Here is a 23,526-nt window from a genome sequence, read left to right on the forward strand (position 1 = left end):
TGATGGACTATACAAGTGCACACATTCTCTGAAATGCTGCAATATCCCTTGGAACCTATGTCATGAGAAGGCGTACATCATTAGTAGTGCCCCAAAAGTGATAAGAAAACTGATCGATCTACAAAAACTTGTGTAACATATTCTTGCAGGATACAGTGAGTTTTTAGGACACTTTTCAAATGGCTCACACTTACACAAAAGAGAGGTCAATGAAAGAAAATAAAAGCTACCCATAATGTCTTTGTTTCCCCCCCCCCCCCCCCCCACTCTTTTTTTTTAAAAAAAGCTTCTTTGTGGTTTTACTCACATCCTGATTTTCTGTCATGTGAAATGATGATAAAAATGTTTTTCTGGTGGATTATTGTTTATTTCATTACAGTTTTTAAAATTTCTGTGACTGTAAAGCACATACTTTGCAAAAAGAACATATATACAGTATATGTAATGCACAATAATAGTCTTATACATCGCATGATAGAAAAGTTTTCTTTTCAGTATTGTGAGAAAACATGATCGCAAAGCAGCAGAAAAGTTTTGTATGCGAACTTTGTCTTTCAAACTATCAATAAAGTTTTTATTGTCAACTGAACATTTACACATTTATTAGATATGTCCTTCCTGCTTCTTGTAATTCAATTCATTTCCATACAAGGTAATTCCTCAGATCTTTAAAAGCTTTTAATGAAAATGTAAAGAACTAGATAAATTGATTCATTGTAGCTTTAATGAAAGTGTATCATCTATTAAACTAAGTGCAGAGAATGATAATATAAAATTTCTCAATGAAAATAATCAATTTTTGAAAATATAATGTAATGGTATACATAAAAATGTACTCACCAAGTGACAGCAAGAGAACACACACATATAAAAGGTATAACGTATGCAAGTTGGAGCCAGTGGTTTCTTATTTTGGCAGAAGGGTTGAAGTGGGAGGAAGGAGGGGTGAAGGAAAAGGACTGTTGAGGTTTAGAAAAAGGAGTAGAGTTCAAAAAAATCACCCAGAACCCTGAGTCAAGGGAGACTTACCAGATGGGATGAGAAGGAAAGACTGATTGTTGGGGACTGCACCATGTGAGATTTGAAAATATCGTAGCTTAAAGGTGAAAGATACGGTAATACACAAGACAGACTTTTTTATCTATCCAATATAAAGTTCCTGTTACTTGTTTAGTTTAATATTGGAAACTTTTAATTCTTTAATTTGTAAATCATTTTGTTTTCCATCGAAAAGGTGAAACAAAAGTTTAAAAAAATATATTGTCTATTTTATATCAACACAAGATACTATATGTTGTTATATGTGAAGAAAACTGTCCAATAAGTACAGTTAAATTTTATAAATCTGCCCTGAAAGTAGTTGAAATTTTTATGTAAGCAATTGAAAAGGAAAACACAAATTTGTGTGTGATACAAAACATTATATTATACAAGTCATCTATAATTTATACAGTTGTTAAGTATATGTACTATCAGTTTTCCCTTAGATAAAAATATTGTATTAATATTTTTCTTACCTTAAATTCTTTCATAATAGAATCTGAATCTACTGACTGCCAGATATCGCTTTCAGCGGCAGGGTCAGAATGATACATAAGTGTACAAAAGTGTTAGTGAAATGGCAGTAAAATTGTTTTTAAACAATGGAAAACGCAGGATGGAATATAACAATATTATGAAGAGGATAGTTGCTATTCACCATATAGTGGAGATGCTGAGTCACAGGTAGGCACAACAGAAAGACTGTCACAGAATGAGCTTTTGGCCAACAAGGCCTTTGTCAAGAAGGGATGACACACACACACACACAAAAGCAACTCACACACACATGACCACAGTCTAGCAGCTGAGGCCAGACTCTGGCTTCAGCTGCCACAGACCATGGTGGTTTGTGTGTGTGTGTGTGTGTGTGTGTGTGTGTGTGTGTGTGTGTGTGTGTGTGTGTGTGTGTGTTGTCGTCTTTCGACAAAGGCCTTGAGGCCTTGTTGGCCAAAAGCTCATTCTGTGACAATCTTTCTGTTGTGCTTATCTGTGACTCAGCACCTCCACTATATGATGAGTAGCAACTATCCTTTTCATAATGTTGTTAAAATTTCTTTTTGAAATATATGAAAATGAGCATTGCAAAAAACTTCCAGCAGGAAGAATGGCCACAAATATCAAAACTTCATCATTTAATTCCTTCTTATCAATGTAATATTCATTATCACTTAACATAGTATCAATATACATGCACATGACTTTAGTTTTCCACCATCCCACGTCTGTAGCTCTTGAATTTGATATAGAATTCTGAAGCTCTTACTATGGCAATCTGTAAGCTCAAATCTATCTTTCAGTGAGCAGATACCTGCATCAACAATTTTTGTTAAAGGAGCAGTCTGCTTCACATTCATCTATAAGTTAATCATTACATAGGTAAATCACTCCTTCACTCTCCTGTGACATTTTTTTAATTTTTTTTTGTTTTTTAAATCTGAATAAGATCCAAGTTTTTCCTCAAGTACTTTTGCATCTGTTATCACACTATTAATGCTCTTGTCTGATCTCATCTTCTTAAAAAATGTTGCAAACACTTTCAGCTATATCCACAGCACTGTGTAGGTTTTTACTTTAACTCTTTTGAGAGCTATGTTGATATGATTGATCCTAAACATAATTCATTACCAGACCTCTCTACAACAGAAGCATCTGAATTATTGTAGCATTTTTGCAATAGCAGTGCCACTGTTTATTTCAAAAACTTATACTTTGGAACCTTCGCTGACTTCATAATCATCATCATACACATGTTTAATGTAGTATCTATGAGGCTCCTAGGAATCTATTTGGCTTTTGAAATAGGTACAACTGAAAGGTTTTACAGTCTAATTAGACACATGCTGCTTTAAAATACCCCACTGATAGGTAGCTGTAGAAAATAAAGTGAAAAAACTTCTTGAACTGTTCTAGAGAATTTGACAGCAACAGGACATGATAGCCCTGCATTGTTTACGATAATATTTAATTAGTGAACCTCACTTGGAACAAAACATGCTTTAAAATTTAAGTAGGATTCTTTTCTGAACTCCTATATTTATAACTTTTATTTTCAAACCATTACCATATCGCTAGCCTTGCATATTTTTTAAAATAGCTTGCCTTCTTACCAACTTTTTAAAGAGAACATTAGTTGTACATTCGTCAGTAGTATGCGTAACTGGAATAAATCCAAGGAAATGTACTTTGATAATTATTTCTTCACCAAGCCGTGTCTGAATAAAATGAATGATCATTGTGAGTTGTTATTTGTGACTCGTATCAGGAGTACAGTCTCAATTAACTGAGTAGCTATGAGAACAAAGACTTTTCTCGACAGCACTGTTGTGTAAAACATCCTTGGTCTTCTTGCTGCGTCAGTCCAGGGTAAAACCTTGAGCTTTCGATGATAAAATCCATTGTCTTCGTCAGAAGCAATAGCAGCTGACTGTCAAAACTGCTGTCTTTTATAGCCCTTACACAGCTTCTGATTTGTCAGTAGTTATGTAATGCTTCTGCTGATGGTATTCACATCTGCAGTGGTAGTGCCACCACTCCTGTAGTAATGTAAACATTGTGATGAATATCTTTTCCACATTGAGACCTCCCTTCTGTCACTGCCAAGATTATGTCCACTGTCACAGTTGAAGTGCTTCCCGTACATTCTAATTTTCTACATACATTTTTATTTACAGAATCCCCGTATCTAGGAGCCTGGGACAGAACTTTTGTTTTGACAAATTGTATTTTGTGTTAGTTTGTGAGGCCGGTGCTCGACAACTGCAGATTTGTCCAGTTCTCAAAATTTAATATGCTGTTGATGTTTTGCAAAGCAGTCAGAAATAGTGTGGATGAACTGACAGCCGCACTCAGGCTGAGACTTTCCTTAACAGGGCTTAGCACCTCCTTTATACTCTTAGGATGTTAGAAAGTAGGTCTTATACTTTGTCTTCTCAGGACTCTGCTGGATGTAGTGCTGCAGAAAGGATGAAATACAGATTGAGATTTTCACTCTGCATCAGAGTGTGCGCTGATATGAAACTTCCTGGCAGTACTGTACCAAATGAGCTACCCAAGCACAACTCGCGACCCATCCTCACACCTTCAATTTTGCCAGTATCTCGTCTCCTACTTTCCAAACTTCACAGAAACTATTCTGCGGTAGAGCACTTGCCCACAAAAGGCAAAGGTCCCGAGTTCAAGTCTCAGTCCAGTACACAGTTTTAATCCGGCAGGAGGTTTCAGGAAGAAATACAGTTGGTGGCTTATCATGTGAATGCTCAATTTCCAACTACTTTGCAGAAAATTGATGGCATATTAAAATTCTAGAACTGGAGAAATCCGAAGTTGCTGAGCACAGCGTCACAGACTAACACAAGATACTGTTTGACAAAACAAAAGTTCTGTTTCAGCCTGCTAGATACCAGTATTCTGTCATTAAAGAGATTGTTGAAATTAGAATGTACAAGGAGAAATTCAACTGTGACAGTGGATGTAATCTTAGTGGTGCATGAAAGGAAGCTCTCGATCAGAGAAGAGGCAAAGATATTCGTCACAATGTTTGCACTACTAAAGGAGCGGTGGCACCACCAGTGCAGATGCTGACACCATCAGCAACAGCATTACATTGCTGATGGATCAGAAGATGTGTATGGGCTATAACAGGCCAGTCAGCAGCAGTTTGGACAGTCAGTTGCTCCTGGTGAAGATGATGGAGGTTATCATCGATAGCTTGAGGTTTTATTCTGAATTGACGTGGAAAGATGTTCAAGAATGTTTTATACAACTGAGTAGTATGTCACTTTTTTAAGTTAATTTGAATTGTAATCTTGTATACCTATTGATAACTTACTCTTTGCAAATACTCTTTCAACACATCAGACGTGTTCATATGTTCTATTAGTTTCAAAAAATTCCCACTATTTTCTTGTAAGAGTGTGTCTCATGTTTCTCGAAACACCAACCACTGTGTCCCCAGGAACTGAGTTCTGCAAAACAACCTTTCTAATATCTCATCCCAGTGTTCAGTCTCAGGCTGAATGAGTTTCTGATTTTCTTTATCAAGCTTTTTGCCTTAGCATGAACACCACTGTAACTCTAGTAATTGGTATGCACGTGTAACGCTTGGGAATTTTTTTCTGTTGGACTAGAAATCTGGACATATTTTTCCAGTATGAAAATCATGACATACCTGCAAGTGAGGTAGCTGCAGCATTGAAAAGTTTTTCGCATATCGGAATAAATATCTGTGAATTTCTTCACCATTAGAGAATTTTGTTTCGTATTTTGCTGGAGACTACCTCTCTTAACACCAATCACTTTAAAAGATCATCTTTCTACAAGTTTGTCATATGTCATCAGTTATTTTATCTCACAATGTCCACAGTTAGATAATAAGTTAAAAATATATGAGCCAAGTGGTCCTTCCTGCAACATAAAATTATTTTTTTTTAAATTTTAAATCAGTTGATAAACACCTCATACTGACAACAAGCAGGTGAAAAATTAATATTCTATGCACATCTTAAAAGAGGGAGAGCAAGAAAATCCTCCTACAGATGTGTGCTGAGTGGTATGTCACAGAATAGAAATAGGTTTCTGTATAACTGTGTCTATTTGTTCAATATGAGGGTGAAATAATTCCAAAAAGTCATTAAAATTTCTTTGTCCATTCACAGATTTTAAACCACCCCTTGAGCCAGGATCTATCATCTGCATTTATCGGTATTTTCATTTATATATATTAAGCAAAAGCACAGCAATAAATAATTATCCACTAAGTGAAGCCAGGTTTGACAAACTCAGATTTTAAGCTTGTATATTGTTTGTAAAACTCCTCAGCAGGTAACACAAAATTGAGAAATAAGGTTGATGGTTTACAGGGAAGTTTACGTACGCTGCTTCAACAGTTCTCCATAAAGTGTGAGCAGTCATGAATACTTAGTGTGGCGAGCACCTAACTCGTATAAATTACTCTTGTTGTAACTCTTACATCTTTAGTCTGGACTGCTATAGTAAATTATTTCTGTAATGATATACTTTTTTAGTAACTGCTGGAGAGCTCAATTTCTGTTTACTTCTTTAGTTGTAACTAAAGTAGTAATGCCTTTTTATTAAAGAAGTAAACCATTTCTGCACACTGCTGGCAAGTGCATTAGGTTCCTTCCAGGAAAATATTGATTGTTGGCAGACATTGCATCACCGTTTGCATAATTTATGTCCATCGCTATAATTTTAGAATCTAGAAATGATTATTAAATTGAATTATTAAAATTGGAAAATCTAAATGCTATTACACAAATTAATGATAAGATCTGTGTACTATGAAAAAGAAATGTGCTATTAATGGATGAATACATTGTTAACCATGCCATCTACAGCTACCAACATCAATTGTTGGTTGGTGACACCTATTAATTTAAATGCCAGTTTTAGATCTAGCAGCAACATGGAGGTAGCCAAGAAACATTCAAAAAACATACCAGAAAATGAAAAAGAGCAGTTTACTGAAATAATGAAAAAGTACATAACTGCTATTGAATCTAAAAAACATGATGTCAACATGCTAAAAAGGAAAAAGGATGCAGGGGAAAAAATACAGGCTGAATACAACGCAGAAGTTCTTACCCAAAGATCACAAGAACAGCTTAAAGTAATTTGGAAGGACGTGAAAGTGAAAGCAAAGAAAATGAAAGCTAAATGTAACCAAAAACAATTTCAAACTGGCCATGGAGTAAGTGAGATGAAGATCGACGATATAAGCCAAGTGGTTGTTGAGACATGATCCCACAAGTTTTCAAGGGGATAGCTGGAGTTAACGACAGTGACACATCTGAAGATGATGTGATACTTTCAAGCAACCTTGATGATGATAACTGCTCTGAAGGTAGCAATGAAACTGCTAAAGGTGGAACTTTATCCCGTGAACCTCGACCTGCATTCTCTGGTAAGAGCTTATCAGAAGATCCATGCAGCAAAAGAGATAGAGAAGATACGATTGTCGTGAAAAACCGAGAGTTGTTGAAAAAAGCAGACGAGCTTCATTCCTTAAAAATGCATGAAATATGAGAGGAAAACAATGCAAAAATTTTATTAGTAGCCTCCTGAGTCTTGAGATTTTTTTTAAAAATATTTTAAAAACGACATATGTGAAACATGTGTGAAAAAAATCACTGAATTTGAGAAAAATAGTAAAAAAATCCTACTTTGGTCATTTGGGCATAAATGCAAGTATGGTTCATTATACTTCAGGTCTCAGGATAATAAAAGCTGTGTATGTGCGGATGGATATGTGTGTGTGTGTGCGAGTGTATACCTGTCCTTTTTTCCCCCTAAGGTAAGTCTTTCCGCTCCCGGGATTGGAATGACTCCTTACCCTCTCCCTTAAAACCCACATCCTTTTGTCTTTCCCTCTCCTTCCCTCTTTCCTGATGAAGCAACCGTTGGTTGCGAAAGCTTGAATTTTGTGTGTATGTTTGTGTTTGTTTGTGTGTGTATCGACCTGCCAGCACTTTCGTTTGGTAAGACACATCATCTTTGTTTTTAGATATAAATTGTAGTGTGTAGATTAAGGATGTTGTTAGTGATAGTTTTCATTTATAACAGGGGAAAATAATGTTTAACACCATCTAGAAGGAATGTAGCAGTTTTTATTACATTATTTCGGTGGTAAATTACAAAGTACAAGTTCCACAAATACACGTATCAACGGTTATGAAATGCAGCAAAGCAGTTTCGCTGTGCATTTAAGCATAAAAACCCTTTGCAAGTTACACATTTTGTTCTACAAAGCTTTTTAAAATTCTCTCTACGACAGTTTTGAAATATTTTTGGTCCAATTGCCTCAGGCATGTGCTCTGTTTGCTTTCGGGTTTCTGGAGGTGGCAGTGTTATTGGTTTCCTTCTTTTTGGGGCACTAATCTCAGGTTCTTCTTTTCTTGCATTGTCATCATGATGCTCTTGTTGCTCTTGATTACCTACTGTTTTGTTTCGATTCAGAAGCTGTTGTGCAAGCATCATCTTAAAAGCTCTCAGTTGTAAAATCTCCTTTGCTGGTGTGTCGGATTTCTTGTGTTCCTCTTTGTACTGAAGCCAAGAATTACAAACTGCAACATCTGTGAAATGGTATATTGTTCTTAGTGTCCATTTCTTGGTCCTTGCACACACTGGGCAGTAGGAATTGAGTCTATCTGCCATATCCACACCACCCATGTTCTGATTATAATTTTTAATTTCACTGGGTTCCTCAATATGTAAATATTTGCCTTCTTTCTTGGATCACCTCTGGCATGTCTCACTAGTTTCAATACCTTGTGCAGTGGAAAGCTTCACAACACTTTTGTTGCCCATCCATTTTGTAACTGCCAACTTTTGATCACTTCTGACCAGCATGTCACATGAGCCTTGTCCTTCTTTCTGAAGATCCTTATCTGACTTTAGCCGGATCTGCTTGGGAATTCGGTTGTTCATAATGGTCCCTGCAGACCCAAGGCCTTTCTCAAGCAGCAAACCAGCTAATTTCGTAGACGTAAAAAGTCTGCCATGGTAACAGTACAAATGCCATGTACAAGCAACCCTTGAGGAAATGATGTTTTGCATTGGTAACAGACAAAATCACATAGTTTTCCATTGGGATTGGCCAAAACAAACACTTTAATGCCAAGTAGATTTGGTTTTCCTCTTACATACAGTTTGGAACCACAGTGGCCTTGAAATGGAACCACTGTTTCATCGACAGCGATGTGGAGAGATCTGGGTTGTAGAAAACATCCTCATCTGACCTTTTCCAGGAATGGATGCACTTTCTACAGTCGATCTTTCTGTATCTCATTTTCAGGTATGTCATAGCCAAATACCACTTTTAGGGAATTCCTGAACTGAAAATACCTATCCCTAGTCATACCCTCTGTTATATTAGATATCTCCCATTGTTTTTGCCAATATATACTTACTATAGGACACTGTAAGCAGGCCATCGCCATAGTTACAGCAAACCAACTCACAGCAAACCAACTCATGATCTCTTCTGCAGTTGTTCCAAGAGATTTACCATACAGCAAAGTATATGTCTGATTTGTTTTCTCTGAAATGAGTGTAAACAGGGAGAAATCTAAATACCGTAGAAAATAATCAAGACATGTCCATCCTCGATAGCTGATCTGTTGATAAGGTTGTAAATTTGGAAGATTTGGTGCCATGAAATTTCTTCGCCTCCGAGTTTCCCTGTTGTTTATAACTTCTGTAGCATAAGTATTCCACCACTTCCTCATCATCTAATTTTGAAAACATGTTATTTACAAATTAATTACAAATTGGAAATGTTAATTTCTTGAAAATATGAGTCTTGTATTAAGTATGTTCATCTGTGAGAGAGACAGAGAGAATGTAGTAGTAGTTTGAAATGTATGAGACAATGTTACTACATTGAAGCCTGAAGTATAGCACACTATACTTCATTGTTATGACCTCCCTGTTGCTGTTAATTGTATATTTATTATTCTTAACTCAGACAATGTTCAAACATTAATAAAGGCAACATAATTTTTTCAGCCTTGTGAAATGAAATTTATTGTGTGCTTACTTTGAAATTCACCGGATCGGTGTGTCTGCACCCGCTATTTTTGTTTCAGATCACTGCAAATACAATGTAAACATGTGTAACAGCTTTCTACATAGTCACAGTGATTGGCCTCAGATACTTGCCCCCACATGATGCTCTTGATGAAACGGCCCTCACCGATCTTCTTACACAGCTCCCCCAGCCGTTCATTATTTGTGGTGATTTTAATGCCCACAATGTGCTTTGGGGCTCTGCAATTACCTGCCCCAGGGGTAGAGCAATTGAGAGGCTTCTCCTGTCATCCTGTGCCTACTTGCTCAATGGAGGACAGAGTACTCATTTCTGCACGGCGACTGGGTCGTTCTCTGCCATTGATCTCTCGCTTTTCTCTCCAGCTCTTGCCGCCAGTGCTCACTGGGAAGTGGTTGCTGACTTGCACGGCAGTGATCATTTCCCAATCTGGATTCACCTGCCAGATGGCGTGGGCCCCGAAAGGAGACCACCACGATGGGTGCTCAGTGGAGCCAACTCGACACTTTATAGCCAGTTGGCCCAATTCGAACACTGTGCGAATGTTGAGGTGTGGGTGGATCATATTACCAAAATGGTCCACCACGCCGCTGCAGCATCCATTCCACAGTCCACAGGCCACCGGAAGAGGCCACCTGTGCCTTGGTGGAGTGCTGAATGCCGCTCTGCAATCAGGACCAGGCGTGCGGCTCTGCGTCGGTTCAAGTGTCGGCCGACTGCGGAGAATCTTGCAGCCTTTCGGGTGGCGAGGGCAAGATGTCGCCGCATTATTCGTGAGGGCAAGAAGAGGTCATGGCAAACGTTCCTGAACACCATTAATCGTTCCACCAAAAGTTCCATTGTGTGGGAGACCATCAGGAGAATTTCTGGCGGAGGAGGGAGGTGCCCCATAGCTGCTGTAATGACTAACAGCACTCTCCACACGGATCCGCGAGACATTGCCCAGACTATGGCAGCGTATTTTGCCACAGTTACTGCAACAACCAGTCAGGATCCAGGTTTCCAGCGCCATAGAGCGGTTGCTGAGAGATGTAGTCTGAACTTCCAGTCCACCTCTCATGAAGTTTACAACTGCCCATTTTCTATGTGGGAGCTGGATTCTGCATTGTCTGGAGCTCGTGACACATCCCCTGGTCACGACAGGATCCATTACAGTATGCTATGGCACCTCACAATGCGCAACAGAGAACTCCTCCTCGCACTTTTTAATGACATTTGGGCGTCGGGTCACTTTCCTGACGCGTGGCGTGAGGCAGTTTTAATCCCTTTTTTAAAACCTGGGAAAGACCGCACGAGCCCAAGTAGCTACCGTAGTATTGCCCTCACTAGTTGCATAGGGAAGACCTTGGAGCGGATGGTCAACCGCCGCCTTGTCTGGATGTTAGAATCCCGGCAACTCCTTAGTCGCTTTCAGTGTGGGTTCAGGAGGTTTCGTTCCACCTTCGATAACCTTGCCCTCCTGGAGGCGGCTATACAACAAGCTTTCCTACGCCGTCATCACCTTCTAGGTGTATTTTTCGACATCGAGAAGGCCTACGATACCACTTGGAGGCGTCTCATCCTGGAGTAGCTTCACGAATGGGGTTTTCATGGTTGTCTTCCTCTTTTTATTCAGTCTTTCCTCTCGCCACGATATTTTAGATACCGAATTGGTGATGTCCTGTCTGATCGCTTTGCGCAGGAGAACGGTGTCCCTCAGGGTAGCGTTTTAAGTGTGACTCTCTTTGCCATCGCTATTAATAGCATTACGTCCATAGTGAAAAGTCCTGTCCAGTGTTCTTTGTTTGTGGATGATTTCTCTTTGTTTTGCTCTTCTTCAAGCCTTGCAATGACAACTCGTCAGTTGCAACTTACGATTAGGCGTTTGGATGACTGGGCGCAGAAGAGTGGTTTTAAGTTTTCCACCGAGAAGTCTGTATGTGTTCTTTTTAACCGTTCTCGTTCGATTTTAACCTTTCCTGAGTTGAGGATGAGGGACACTATTCTTACTTTTAAAGACACGGTGAGATTTCTGGGGCTCATTTTTGACTCGAAGCTCACATGGTTACCTCATCTTAAAGACCTGAAACGGCGGTCACTTAAGGCTTTAAGTATTTTAAAATGTCTTAGCCACAGTACATGGGGAGCTGACAGGACTTGTCTGCTCCAGTTTTACAGGGCGTTTGTGCGATCTCGGCTCGATTATGGGTGCACGGTGTATGGGTCTGCGAGGCCTTCTTACTTAAAGTTGTTGGACGTTGTGCACCATGAAGGGCTTTGGTTGGCCACTGGGGCATTCCGAACTAGCCCCATACCAAGCCTCTGTGCAGAGGCTGGTGAACCGCCACTTCATATGCAGCGACGGCTACTTACAGTGCGCCAGGTGTATAAAACTTTGTCCACACCATACACCCCTGCATACCATACCGTTGCTCAGCCTCCTCTGGCACGATTGTTTCATAACCGGCAATGTGCGACGCAGCCCTATGGGAATCGCGCACAGGATTGCCTCGGTGCGATGTCTATGGCTGGTCTTCGTGTTTTACGTCGCGGTTGGAGCAGATCTCCACCTTGGCTGCTCCGGAGACCCAAACTTATTTTAGATTTGACTAATTTTAAGAAAGATGGCACACCAGATTTTACGTTTCAATCTCTGTTTTTTAACATTTTAGATGTGCATCACGGTTTCACTGTCGTTTATACTGATGGCTCCAAACAGGAGACTTTCCTTGGCTGTTCTGTGGTGTTCCCTGATCATGTTACCCGGATTCGCCTCCCTGCTGAATATACCGTTTTCGCAGCGGAGCTCCACGCGATCCTGAAGGCACTGGAGCAGATGAATCGTGTTCGGGGTGATCGATTTCTTCTCTGCTCCGATTCTCTTAGTGCCTTACAATCACTGCAGAACCTATACCCGACTGGGGAGATGGTCCAGCTGATACATGACCAACTGTACTTGCTCCAACAGTGGGGTAAAGAGGTATCCTTATGCTGGGTGCCTGGTCATGTCGGCATATGGGGCAATGAACAGGCTGATCGGGCTGCCAAGGAGGCCTGCAGAGAGCAGGATGTGGTCCAGTGTCCTATCCCCTTGCAGTCAGTCATCGCTACACTCCACAGGAAGTGCATGGAGTTGTGGGAGGACGAATGGCTGACGGTGACGGCCAATAAACTGCGGTCGGTAAAGTCAACCACTCAGCCGTGGCGTTCCTCCTGCCGGTTGCTCAGGCGGGAAGAGGTGGCCCTCACACGTCTTCGGATCGGGCACTGTCCTCTGACGCATAGCTATTTATTACGGCGGGAGGATCCTCCGTTTTGTGATGCTTGTGGTGTGCACATCTCTGTCCAGCACATTTTAACAGACTGCGTTTTATACCGTGATGCAAGGGCAGAAGCACAAGTTGATGGGGATCTGCCTTGTGTTTTAGCTAATGATGAGACATGTGTGTCTAGGGTTTTTAAGTTTTGTGATGTGTCTGGACTCTGGCCTAAACTTTTAGGCTGGAGGTTTTAGTGTATTGCAGAGTGGCTGACTCCTCCCTTTTTTCCTTGCGGTCAGCCAGCCACTTCCATCTGCTACATTGTTTTAGCTCCCTCTACCATTTTCTTCCTATGTTGTCCATGTTTTACTGCTGACGCCCTGCTTCATCCCACACTTCGGTGTGGGTGAGCACATATTTTTCAATGATTGTTCCCCGTGTTTTATGTTCCGTTTTATGTAAATGTTCTGAGTTGGTTGTTTTTTTGAGACACCCGTCTCACTATGATTCTGAACGGGCGCTGAAGACCTTGCTGTCGTGCGCCCACAAAACCCCTCTACTACTACTACTACTACTACTACTGGCCTCAGATGTCAGCACATCCTAAACCCAGTAGCAACCACCCAGGAACGTGCTGCTATCTAGTGGGAATTTTTGAAGTTTCAGGATGCGGAGTATAGTATACTATACTCGGGGACTCGGGAGGATAGAAAGACAAAGAGAAATCATGGAAGAAGAGCATGGCTATGAATAAGTTCAATAATGTAATGGAGCAAACTTCAGGTTTCAGTTCTTCATCCAATGTGCTCGAGAAATTTGGGATTTTGTGAATGAATAAGAAAATATTCATATGTATAAAACATCTTTTACTTCCTTGAAATTTTTTCAAATGGTTAATATGTTCTTGTTTCTTGTATGGCATAACATTTGTGTTTATCATTTCAGCATCCAGCATCGGTACCAATTTTTGTTAATGTTACATTTTAATATTTATCTGAATTTGCAATATTATAAATAAAGTAAGTCTTTTTTTTTTTTCCAGAAATAATCGAAACATTGTATGACTTTGTATACCCAATTAAGAAATAAAATGAGAATGTTAATACCCTAATGCAAAAAAAGAAAGAAAGAAAAAGAACATAACTATAAAATTACACATGGATAAAATGAGTCACTTTTCACTGCATTAGTGACAATCCAGTGGCTTATTTATTCATTTACGAAGGAAAAGTCTTTACACTAACTTCTAATTTTACTAGCAAACTAGGTACAATTTTAATTAAGTACAATAGACCTTCTGACAGCTTGGCCTGCAGCATCTGCTTCTGACTGAAGTGCATATTGTTCATTGTCATTCACCTCCACAGCATCAGGGTGAAACACATCTCTAACTTCTATTCCAAAGTTGTGTAGAACTGCAGCAGCCACAATAACATTCGCACACTTGTTTCGTTTAAATCGCATTGTTCAAGTGAGAATTTGGAAACATTTTTTCCAAACACTGAACGCTCACTCTATTACTCATCTGGTAGCAATACGGGCTCTATTGTAGCGCCATTCAACTCCCGTGTGGGCTCAGAACACCGGCATCATATGATGTTTGGAGAGAGCATATCCACTATCTCCAACAAGCAACCCATCATATTCTCCATTTTCAAATTCTGCAGCAACTCTACTATTGTCCCAAATGTGTGCATCTTGCATGGAACCCGGCCAATGGCTTGCCACATTCAAAATCTTCATATTGATATCACATATGGTTTGTGTATTGATAGAAAAGAAATTCTTGCGATTTCTGTATGTTTCTGCTTGCTCTCCAGAACGACAAAGTGTGGGTATATGTACACAGTCTATGGCCCCTATGACATTTGGAAACTCACCAGTTTCATAGAATTCTCTTTTGTTTTATGATACATTTCCGTGGCTCTATGGCATGGACACATACATTGGCTTTAAGGCAACTAAACTGTTTATCACACTGTTAAAAGCTCTTCCAGCAGTAGTACGATGGATATTAATGAGATCCAATGCTACATTTTTAAAAGTATTTGTGCTAAAAAATTTGCAGTCCACAAAGAAGTTACAGCCTAGGGGAGAAAAGCACAGTTCCTGCAGTTACGGCTCCAGCATACCAAGCAGCAACTCTAAATATTCCTTACGCAACCCAAACCGCTCTTTGAAATCACTGTCACTATACATCAAAAATATGTCTCTGCTCTCCATTACAACTGTCATTTGTGGGATGTTCACCTCTTCCTCCATCTCCATATGTTCTTCGTAATCCAGGTAGTGCATAGAATTCAACACTTAAAACACAGAACTCAAAGATCACACCTTGCTCTCCTACTACTGTCTAGGAGTAAATTTTGGCCTTATTTCCTCCTTAATTTACTAACATAGTAGTGTACTCTTCACTGGTGCTCTTAACCAGTAATGGAGTAAACAAATTTACTTCGGAAGTAAATGAAAAATTTACTCCTGGAGTAATTTACTCCTTTAGTGCAGTACTATCGACTCGAAGTCACCAATTTCCTTCTCTCTTATTACTTTAGTTTCACTTATCCCTGGTTGGTGCTCACCACCCTTAGTGTTCAAGCCCAGAGAAAGAGTAGTGATGGGCAACATGCACGGGAGCTCAAAATGTAGCATCTATGTTTGATGAAATTACTATCCCTGTTTTATTTTGTAAGTGATTGTTACAGGCGTCAGTCCAAAGACTGGTTTGATGCATCTGTTCCTGCCAGTTTATCCTGTGCAAGACTCTTCATCTCTGAATAATTACTGCAACCTACATCCAATTTGGAGCTGCTTGCTATATTCATCCATTGGTCTCCCTCTAGAATTTTTTCCCACAACACTTCCCCCTATACCAAATTAAATATTCCTTGATGCCTCAGAATGTGTCCTATCAGCCAGTCTCTTCTTTTATATATGTTATGCCATAAATTTCTTTTTGCCCCCAAAAGCTTCTATTTTCTTCTTGCCTGAACTGCTTCTCGTCCGTCTTTCATTTCCGTACAACACTACCCTCCAGATAAATGCTTTCAAAAAAAGATTTACTGACATGTAAATTTATATTAGATGTTAAAAAATTTCTCTTTTTCAGAAATGCTTTTCTTCTAATTGCCAGCCTGCATTTTATATCAGTAACTCAGAAGGTGAGTGGTGAAATGGCAGACTACACTTCCAAAGGTCTCAAGTTCGATCCCCCGTAAGTCGTACGGTTTTCATCTGTCACTAATCTCTTCTTTCACCTCTAGCAATGTCTATTGATGTGAAAAATGCCAAGCTGCCCTGAGATTTGGAATCCACATTAAGTTGTAGACCCCCATAACTGTCTGGGTAAGTTTGAACAAAGTTCAGAGGAAGGCAATGGCATACCACCTCCAAAAAGACCATGCTCATCAAGGCACTGTGGTGTTCAAAACAATCTTCAGAGTGATGACAGCTTTACATACTACTTCTGATATCAAATGTTATTTTGCTGCCCAAATAGCAAAACTCATCTGCTACTTTTAGCATCTAATTTCCTAATCTCATTGTCAGTTATCATCTGCTTGAATTCTACCACATTCCATTACTCTTATTGTAATTTGGTTGAATCTGATCTTATAACCTCTTTTCAAGAAACTATCCAGTCTGTTCGATTGCTCTTCCAGGTCATTTGCTGTCTCTGGCAGAATTATGAGGTGTTTGAGAAAAGTGGACTGATTTTCCATCCACTGAAGTTAGATTTTTTTTTTCCAAACAACAGTATTGTCCCTTTTAAAGTAGTTCCCATTGACAGCTATACAATGGCAGAGTAGTTGTTCTCAGCCTTAGTAGCAACGCTGAAAGGCTTCAACTGGTTGGGCCTTTAACATGTCAGTCACATTCTCTTGAATGTTCTCCAGAGTCCAAAAATGATGTCCTTTTCAGACATCTTTCAATTTTGGGAAAATAAAAAAGTCACGACGACTCAGGTAAGGTGAATAGGTTGGCTGCGGAACAACAGGATTGCTTTCTGAGGTCCAAAAGTCCATGATAGAAGTGACCTTGTGGCACAGGATGTTGTCATGATGCAGCATTTACTTGTCTGCAATGTCTGGACTCACTCGATTCACCCTTTCAAGGACATCTTTGTAAAATGTTTGGTTGACAGTTTGTCTTGGAGGTGCAAATTATTCATATGTGATACCCCTACTGCCAAGGAAGCAAATCAGCATTGTTGAATGTGTTCCTGAGCAAGATTCATCTTCATTGTCTTCCCTGCCTTCCAAAAATGATTTGTGCCAGCATAAAACTTGTGCTCACGATAAGGAACGTTCCCCGACGGCCTCTTTCAACTTTTCAGAGGTCACACTTACGGATTGTGTACAAAGAGCCAAGCTGTATATGGAAAAAAAGATTTAACACGAAAACAGCTCAAACAAAAAAATCATTTAACCCAAAATAATACTACAGTCCGTCCCAGTAGAATACTATGTAATTTCATACTTTTTTCTTTAATGTGAAATAGAAAGTTTTTAACTTTGAAAGATAATCAGCTATAACTGTCCAACAGTTGTTGCATTTCTCCGTAGATCTTGTGTGCGCTTTTAAAACCATAAGTCACTCGCAGCACATTTCTGTGTGGTGTCAACTGTAACTTGTGATTTTATTAGTATTTATTGATATAATCTTATAGTGTATGGTATGTGTGTCTTTATGAATACAGAGGACGACATTACTACTGGGAGAGTGAAAATGATTTGGTGTCATGGTTGCCTCCGAGTCATCCACGTGCTGTTGTTTCGGAATCAGCAGCTCACATGCGTGAAGAAATGAGGCTAGCTGAAGGGGATGATGAAGAAGAAGATGAGGCAAAAGATAGTGAAAATGATGAAGATGCAGAAGTGAGTTAAACTTTGTTGCTTTAGTTGTAGTTATCAATGTTAAGAGCTTAAAATACAATAATAGTTCATACTCATGGAGTTGACCCCAGTGTAATACCTGCTCCCAAAGAAGTATACACACATAATGAGAGTGCTGTCATTCAAATTAGGACAACTGGTTTTACTGGAACATCAGAGTATGAGAGCTTGCTTCACTGTTTTAACTATTGGTCTCTCAGCAACAGAACTTGACTTCATTATCTACCTGATTGAATGTATGCTAGATTCACATCATCATGTTGAAGGATTTTGTAACTGATCTGCAGGCAATCTGCTGCTTGTACTCATAACAAACTATAGTATCTCCCCAGGAGGAGCAGTCCCGCCCTGTCATCCAAATTTGCATCTTCTGTCATTTTTCTTTAATGTCAAAAACTATCCGTTTCCTTTAAAAAGACTGCAACTCATTTCCTCCCCATCCTTGTCTAATCTGAGGTTGTAGTCTGTCTCCAATAAACTAATTCTCTACCAGGTGTTAATTTCCAGAATGAGATTTTCACTCTGCAGCGGAGTGTGTGCTGATATGAAACTTCCTGGCAGATTAAAACTGTGTGCCCGACCGAGACTCGAACTCGGGACCTTTGCCTTTCGCGGGCAAGTGCTCTACCATCTGAGCTACCGAAGCACGACTCACGCCCGGTACTCACAGCTTTACTTCTGCCAGTATCTCGTCTCCTACCTTCCAAACTTTACAGAAGCTCTCCTGTGAACCTTGCAGAACTAGCACTCCTGAAAGAAAGGATATAGCGGAGACATGGCTTAGCTACAGCCACAGCCTTACAGAACTAACACTCCTGAAAGAAAGGATATAGCGGAGACATGGCTTAGCCCCAGGCTGTGGCTAAGCCATGTCTCCGCTATATCCTTTCTTTCAGGAGTGCTAGTTCTGCAAGGTTCGCAGGGGAGCTTCTGTAAAGTTTGGAAGGTAGGAGATGAGATACTGGCAGAAGTAAAGCTGTGAGTACCGGGCGTGAGTCGTGCTTCGGTAGCTCAGATGGTAGAGCACTTGCCCGCGAAAGGCAAAGGTCCCGAGTTCGAGTCTCGGTCGGGCACACAGTTTTAATCTGCCAGGAAGTTTCAGGTGTTAATTTGTTTTATAATTCTTCCAAGTCCGTGCTTGCAAAAAAAATGGCTCTGAGCACTATGGGACTCAACTGCTGAGGTTATTAGTCCCCTAGAACTTAGAACTAGTTAAACCTAACTAACCTAAGGACATCACAAACATCCATGCCCGAGGCAGGATTCGAACCTGCGACCGTAGCGGTCTTGCGGTTCCAGACTGCAGCGCCTTTAACCGCACGGCCACTTCGGCCGGCTTCCGTGCTTGCATGGCTACCTTGCATGCAAAAGACATTTTTCAATTTTCAAATCTATGTTTTTGCTATAAATGCTAGAGTCATAATTCCATCCCCCTTTGTTTTGTACTATTAGGAGTAACATGATCTTATAGTAGAAATATCAATTTGAGGAATGATGATTGGATGCAAGACAAGCATAAAAGAGCTTTAAAGACACTAAAAAGTATGTAGATGACTTGCAAAATGTATGTAAACCAGTGAGAACTGCATAAATAGTTTTGAATGTTCTGGACCAAAGATTAAATAAATCCATTAAGTAGTTTCTTCTCTGATTTTGTCTCGTAACTATTCGCGGCTGCTCATCTGTTTCGCACCCTTTTCTGATTTTGTTTCCCTCTTGCTTTTGTTGTCTTTATACACTTGTGTGTTGGGTATTTTACTTTCTACTTACCAGGTATTTCAAAATGAACATTGGAATTTTAATGCTTTGTAGCATTTATTACATTCAAGTTACAATTACAAATAACACTTCTAATGCAAGAGCAACTCAAACAGTTTTGTTTGTATACCTGTGTGCATATACATGCACTGTTTCCTGCGTCTTCCATTGGAAGGTGATAGTAGCAAAGATGGAAACTAGTGAACAGAATGCTTTTTGTGTTTTACAGAGTATAAGGATTGAATCTGTTGTTACAGTGCATTGTGCGTTTTGCATTTAAGTTCCACAGTAAGACTCCAAGCATTAGTAAGTCTGTTGATGGTCTCATCAGTGTGAAGACTCAGGCTGTTTTTGCAAAGGAAGAACATGGGACAACCAAGATTGACTAAATAATGTATTGAACGAGTGAGAGAGTCTTTCATGCTTAACCCCAAGAAATCAGTTCGGAAGGCTAGTTGTGAATTAGCAGTTTCAGTAATGTCTGTGTGGAGACTTCTAAGAAGATATTTACAACTATGTCCTTATTGTTTGCAGTTATTAAAGCTCTAAAACCTACAGACTATGGTTTATGTGCCAACTTTGCAGATAAAATGTTGCTGTATGATGATGAAGATTTTCAGGATTGTGTCATCTTCAGCGATGAATCGACATTGTGAACACACATAATGTGCACATCTGGGAGTCAGCAAATCCCCATGAGACGGTACAGTTGCAACTAGGCTCCCTGAAACAGATTTTTTTCTTTTTGTCCCATATCCCAGTGGAAAGTTTGTGAGCCTTCCTTTTTCAGTGAAGAAACTTAACAGGGGTTTGTTATCTTGATGTGCTAAAACTATAGCTCTTACCTCAATTGCAAGAAGCTGAACTACAGAACTTTATTTTGTAGCAAGATGCTTTGTGGCCTCACTGGAAGGAAAAAATGTTTGATTTGCTCTATTATTTGATGTACGAGACGTGACCCAAAATATCTTAGAATTTCAGTGTACCGGTCAAACCAGTACTAGCACAACTTTCTACCACTGTATGTCTCACAATACACGTCTTAGCTATTGTAGCACAAAGTTGTGCATCTTTGCTGCATGCAGTTGTGAGTTGTAGTGGTGTGTGTCAGGACGTGTTTTAGCGCTTTTGTGAATAGTGAAATGAATAATGTGAAGGGGCAATGGATTTGCATCAAACTCATTTTCAAGTTGAAGAAAACTGCAGCTGAAACCCTCCACATGCTGACAGAGACATTTGGTAATAGTGCACTGAGTCAGGCAAGAACATTGGAGTGGTTTAAGTGCTTCGAGGAAGGCCGAGAATATGTGGAAGATGTCAGATATTCTGCCCAACCATTGACATGCTCAGTACCAGAAATGATAATGAAAGTGCATGACATGGTTCATGAAGACCAAAGGCAGGCAATTCACAATGTTTGTAACAGATTTAGGCTATCACATGATACATGTTAGCAAATTCTAGCTGATGAACTGAACATGAGATGAATTGCAGTGAAGTTTGCCCTACACCTTGTCAGCTTTGACCATTGAATCCTCAAAAATTCAGACATGCACTGAGCTGCAACAAAGAATTAAAGAGTGTCCAAAATTCTTATCCAGAGTCATAACAGGTGATGAATCTTTGATCTACAGTTATGATCCTGAAGCAAAACAGTAATCATCACAATGGGAAACGCCATCTTCTCCAAGGCCAAAAAAAAAAAAAGCTCAACAAGTTTGCAGCAACTTGAAGTCACTGATCTTTTTCTCAACATTCGGGGAATATTACATAAGGAGTTTTTTTCACCTGGTTAGACTGTCAATGAGTAGTCTTACTGTGAGGTTATAAGGCAAATGAGGGAAAATGCTTTCTAAAACCATGCTGTTTTGTGAACATAAGTATCATAATCTCAAGAAAATTTATTATATTTGAACTGAGAATATGTTCAAGGACTCTACAACAAACAAAAGTTAGGTATATTGGTCTGTAATTCTGTGGGTCCTTTCTTTTAGTTTCCTGTATACTGGAGTCATCTGCACTTTTTTCCAGTGGCTTGGGACTTTGTGCTGGGTGAGAGATTCATGATAAATGCTAGCTAGGTAAGGGGCCAGTGCCTTAGAGTACTCTTTGTAAACTCAAACTGGGATTCCATCCAGACCTAGTGATTTATTTGTTTTCAAATCTTTCAGTTGTTTCTTTACACCATGTATGCCTATTTCTACGTCGTCCATACGGCAGTCTGTCCAGTGGTCAAATGATGGTATCTTTGTACGGTTCTCCTGTGTAAACGATTTCTTGAACATGAAATATAAAACTTCGGGTTTCGTTTTGCTGTCTTCAACTGCCACACCAGACTGATTAACAAAACTGAATGGAAGCTCTAGACTCTGCCAGATCTTTTGCTAAGGTGTGACAGTGGTAGTTGTTGTATGCTTAGCGCATAGATCTTTTCACAGGTGCATGAATCTCTACTAACCTTCCCATGTTGTCACTTGTGCATCCCCTTTTGAACCTAGAGTGGAACAGCCTCTGCTTCCTCAGCATCTTCTAAATTTTGTTATTAAACCGTGGTGTGTCTTTTACACCCTTTATCCCCTCACTAGGCACGTAACTTTCCAGACTTCGATTTACAGTCTGCTTAAACTTTGCCCATAATTCCTCTACAGCCATCTTACTGTAACTAAGTGTGCAGATTCACTGTCTAAGTGAGATTTTAATAAATGCTTATCTGCTCTATCTAGCAAAACACTCTGCTAGCCTTCTTGACTGATTTATTAACTTAAATAATCATAGTTGCTATAATGACATCATGATCACTAATCCTTGTTTCTATACTGACGTTGTCAATAAGTCCTGGCCTATTTCTAGTTACAAGGTGTAAGATATTTTCAGCTGCTCAAGACAGTTTTCAGAAAACATGTTCGAAAGTATTTTGCATGACTGTCTGTTTGTACCCCCAGCAGTGAATCCATAGACATCCCAGATTCCCTGAGGCACAAGATTGGCCTAGTCTTCACTGTTAGGTCCAGTATCAGTACCAGTTGTTTTTGGTGGCTCAAAATCTTGATCCCCCGCAGTGCTCCAAAACGAGCTTTCTTGATGGTAACAACACTCTCTGTGAACCATGCTCTCATAGTGAATTTCATAGCAAAGAGCATGTTTATCTCTGGCCAGCCTGAACATTTATTACAACTCCTGAAAAGTCACAACTTCTTCATGTTAATAATATTTGACATTGTGTATGTCAGCACAGTCCAACAGTTGTAACTTATCAGTGGTCTTGGCATGTAAAAGTACTTAATGTTTATGCATATTGGTAAATTCACGCGTGCAGAACAGTTACCAATAGAAATAATGATTTTTCCCCCTATCAGCATCTATCAGCCCCTGCAAAAAAGTTTCACTTGCCACCCAAGTCAGTGGGTTGAGTCCTTACACCATCAAGCTGTGAAATTAAACTATTGCACTATAAATTTAACTCATCCTGGCCCTCCTCTCTTTCAAAGCTGTTCAAATTAACCGTGTGAGGAAACTAGAATTTGTGGGGCAGATGTAAAGATGTCTTGTACAGTAAGAGATCAGAAGTGGCAAAAATTCTTCTCCATCAATGAAGGCCTGGCCTATCCTGCTTCCAATGTTTGTTACTGCTCGTACTCATATCCTTTGGAGAAAGGCATGATCCACCACAATTGGCACTTCAGTTGTTGGGCAGTGGTGGGCGCCATCTGTCCAGTTACAGTACAATAACCCCGACATTGGAGATAATATGTATAACAGGATGACCTACGAGTCTTATGTTCTTGGTAAAGCTGCATAATTCAGTTGAATAAAAAAGACATGAATTAGGCAATATAGAGAAAAAGAGATAATATATTTTAACAAAGGCCTAAGTATGACAAAATCTTTTTGACACAAGGTTCATCATTCACTGATGTTTTGGCAAATGGTGTATTATTCTATTCATTACATTATCTCACAAATTATGAGTGCACCAATTTTGTGACTTGACAATAAAATACCCATGAATATTTTTCAAGAGATATTGAGG

At 39.6% G+C, this 23,526-nt stretch overlaps 1 protein-coding gene across 1 annotated transcript in view; it reads left to right on the forward strand.

The window, feature by feature from the left end:
- Positions 1 to 23,526, forward strand: part of LOC126252842 (polyglutamine-binding protein 1) — an 89,695-nt gene that overhangs the window by 54,542 nt on the left and 11,627 nt on the right. The window contains exon 5 of the mRNA XM_049953790.1: positions 17,543 to 17,720. Coding sequence (XP_049809747.1) covers positions 17,543 to 17,720 — 178 coding nt within the window. The remainder of the gene's footprint in view (positions 1 to 17,542; positions 17,721 to 23,526) is intronic.

Source organism: Schistocerca nitens, chromosome 4 (assembly GCF_023898315.1).
Source record: "Schistocerca nitens isolate TAMUIC-IGC-003100 chromosome 4, iqSchNite1.1, whole genome shotgun sequence".
NCBI lineage: Eukaryota > Metazoa > Arthropoda > Insecta > Orthoptera > Acrididae > Schistocerca > Schistocerca nitens.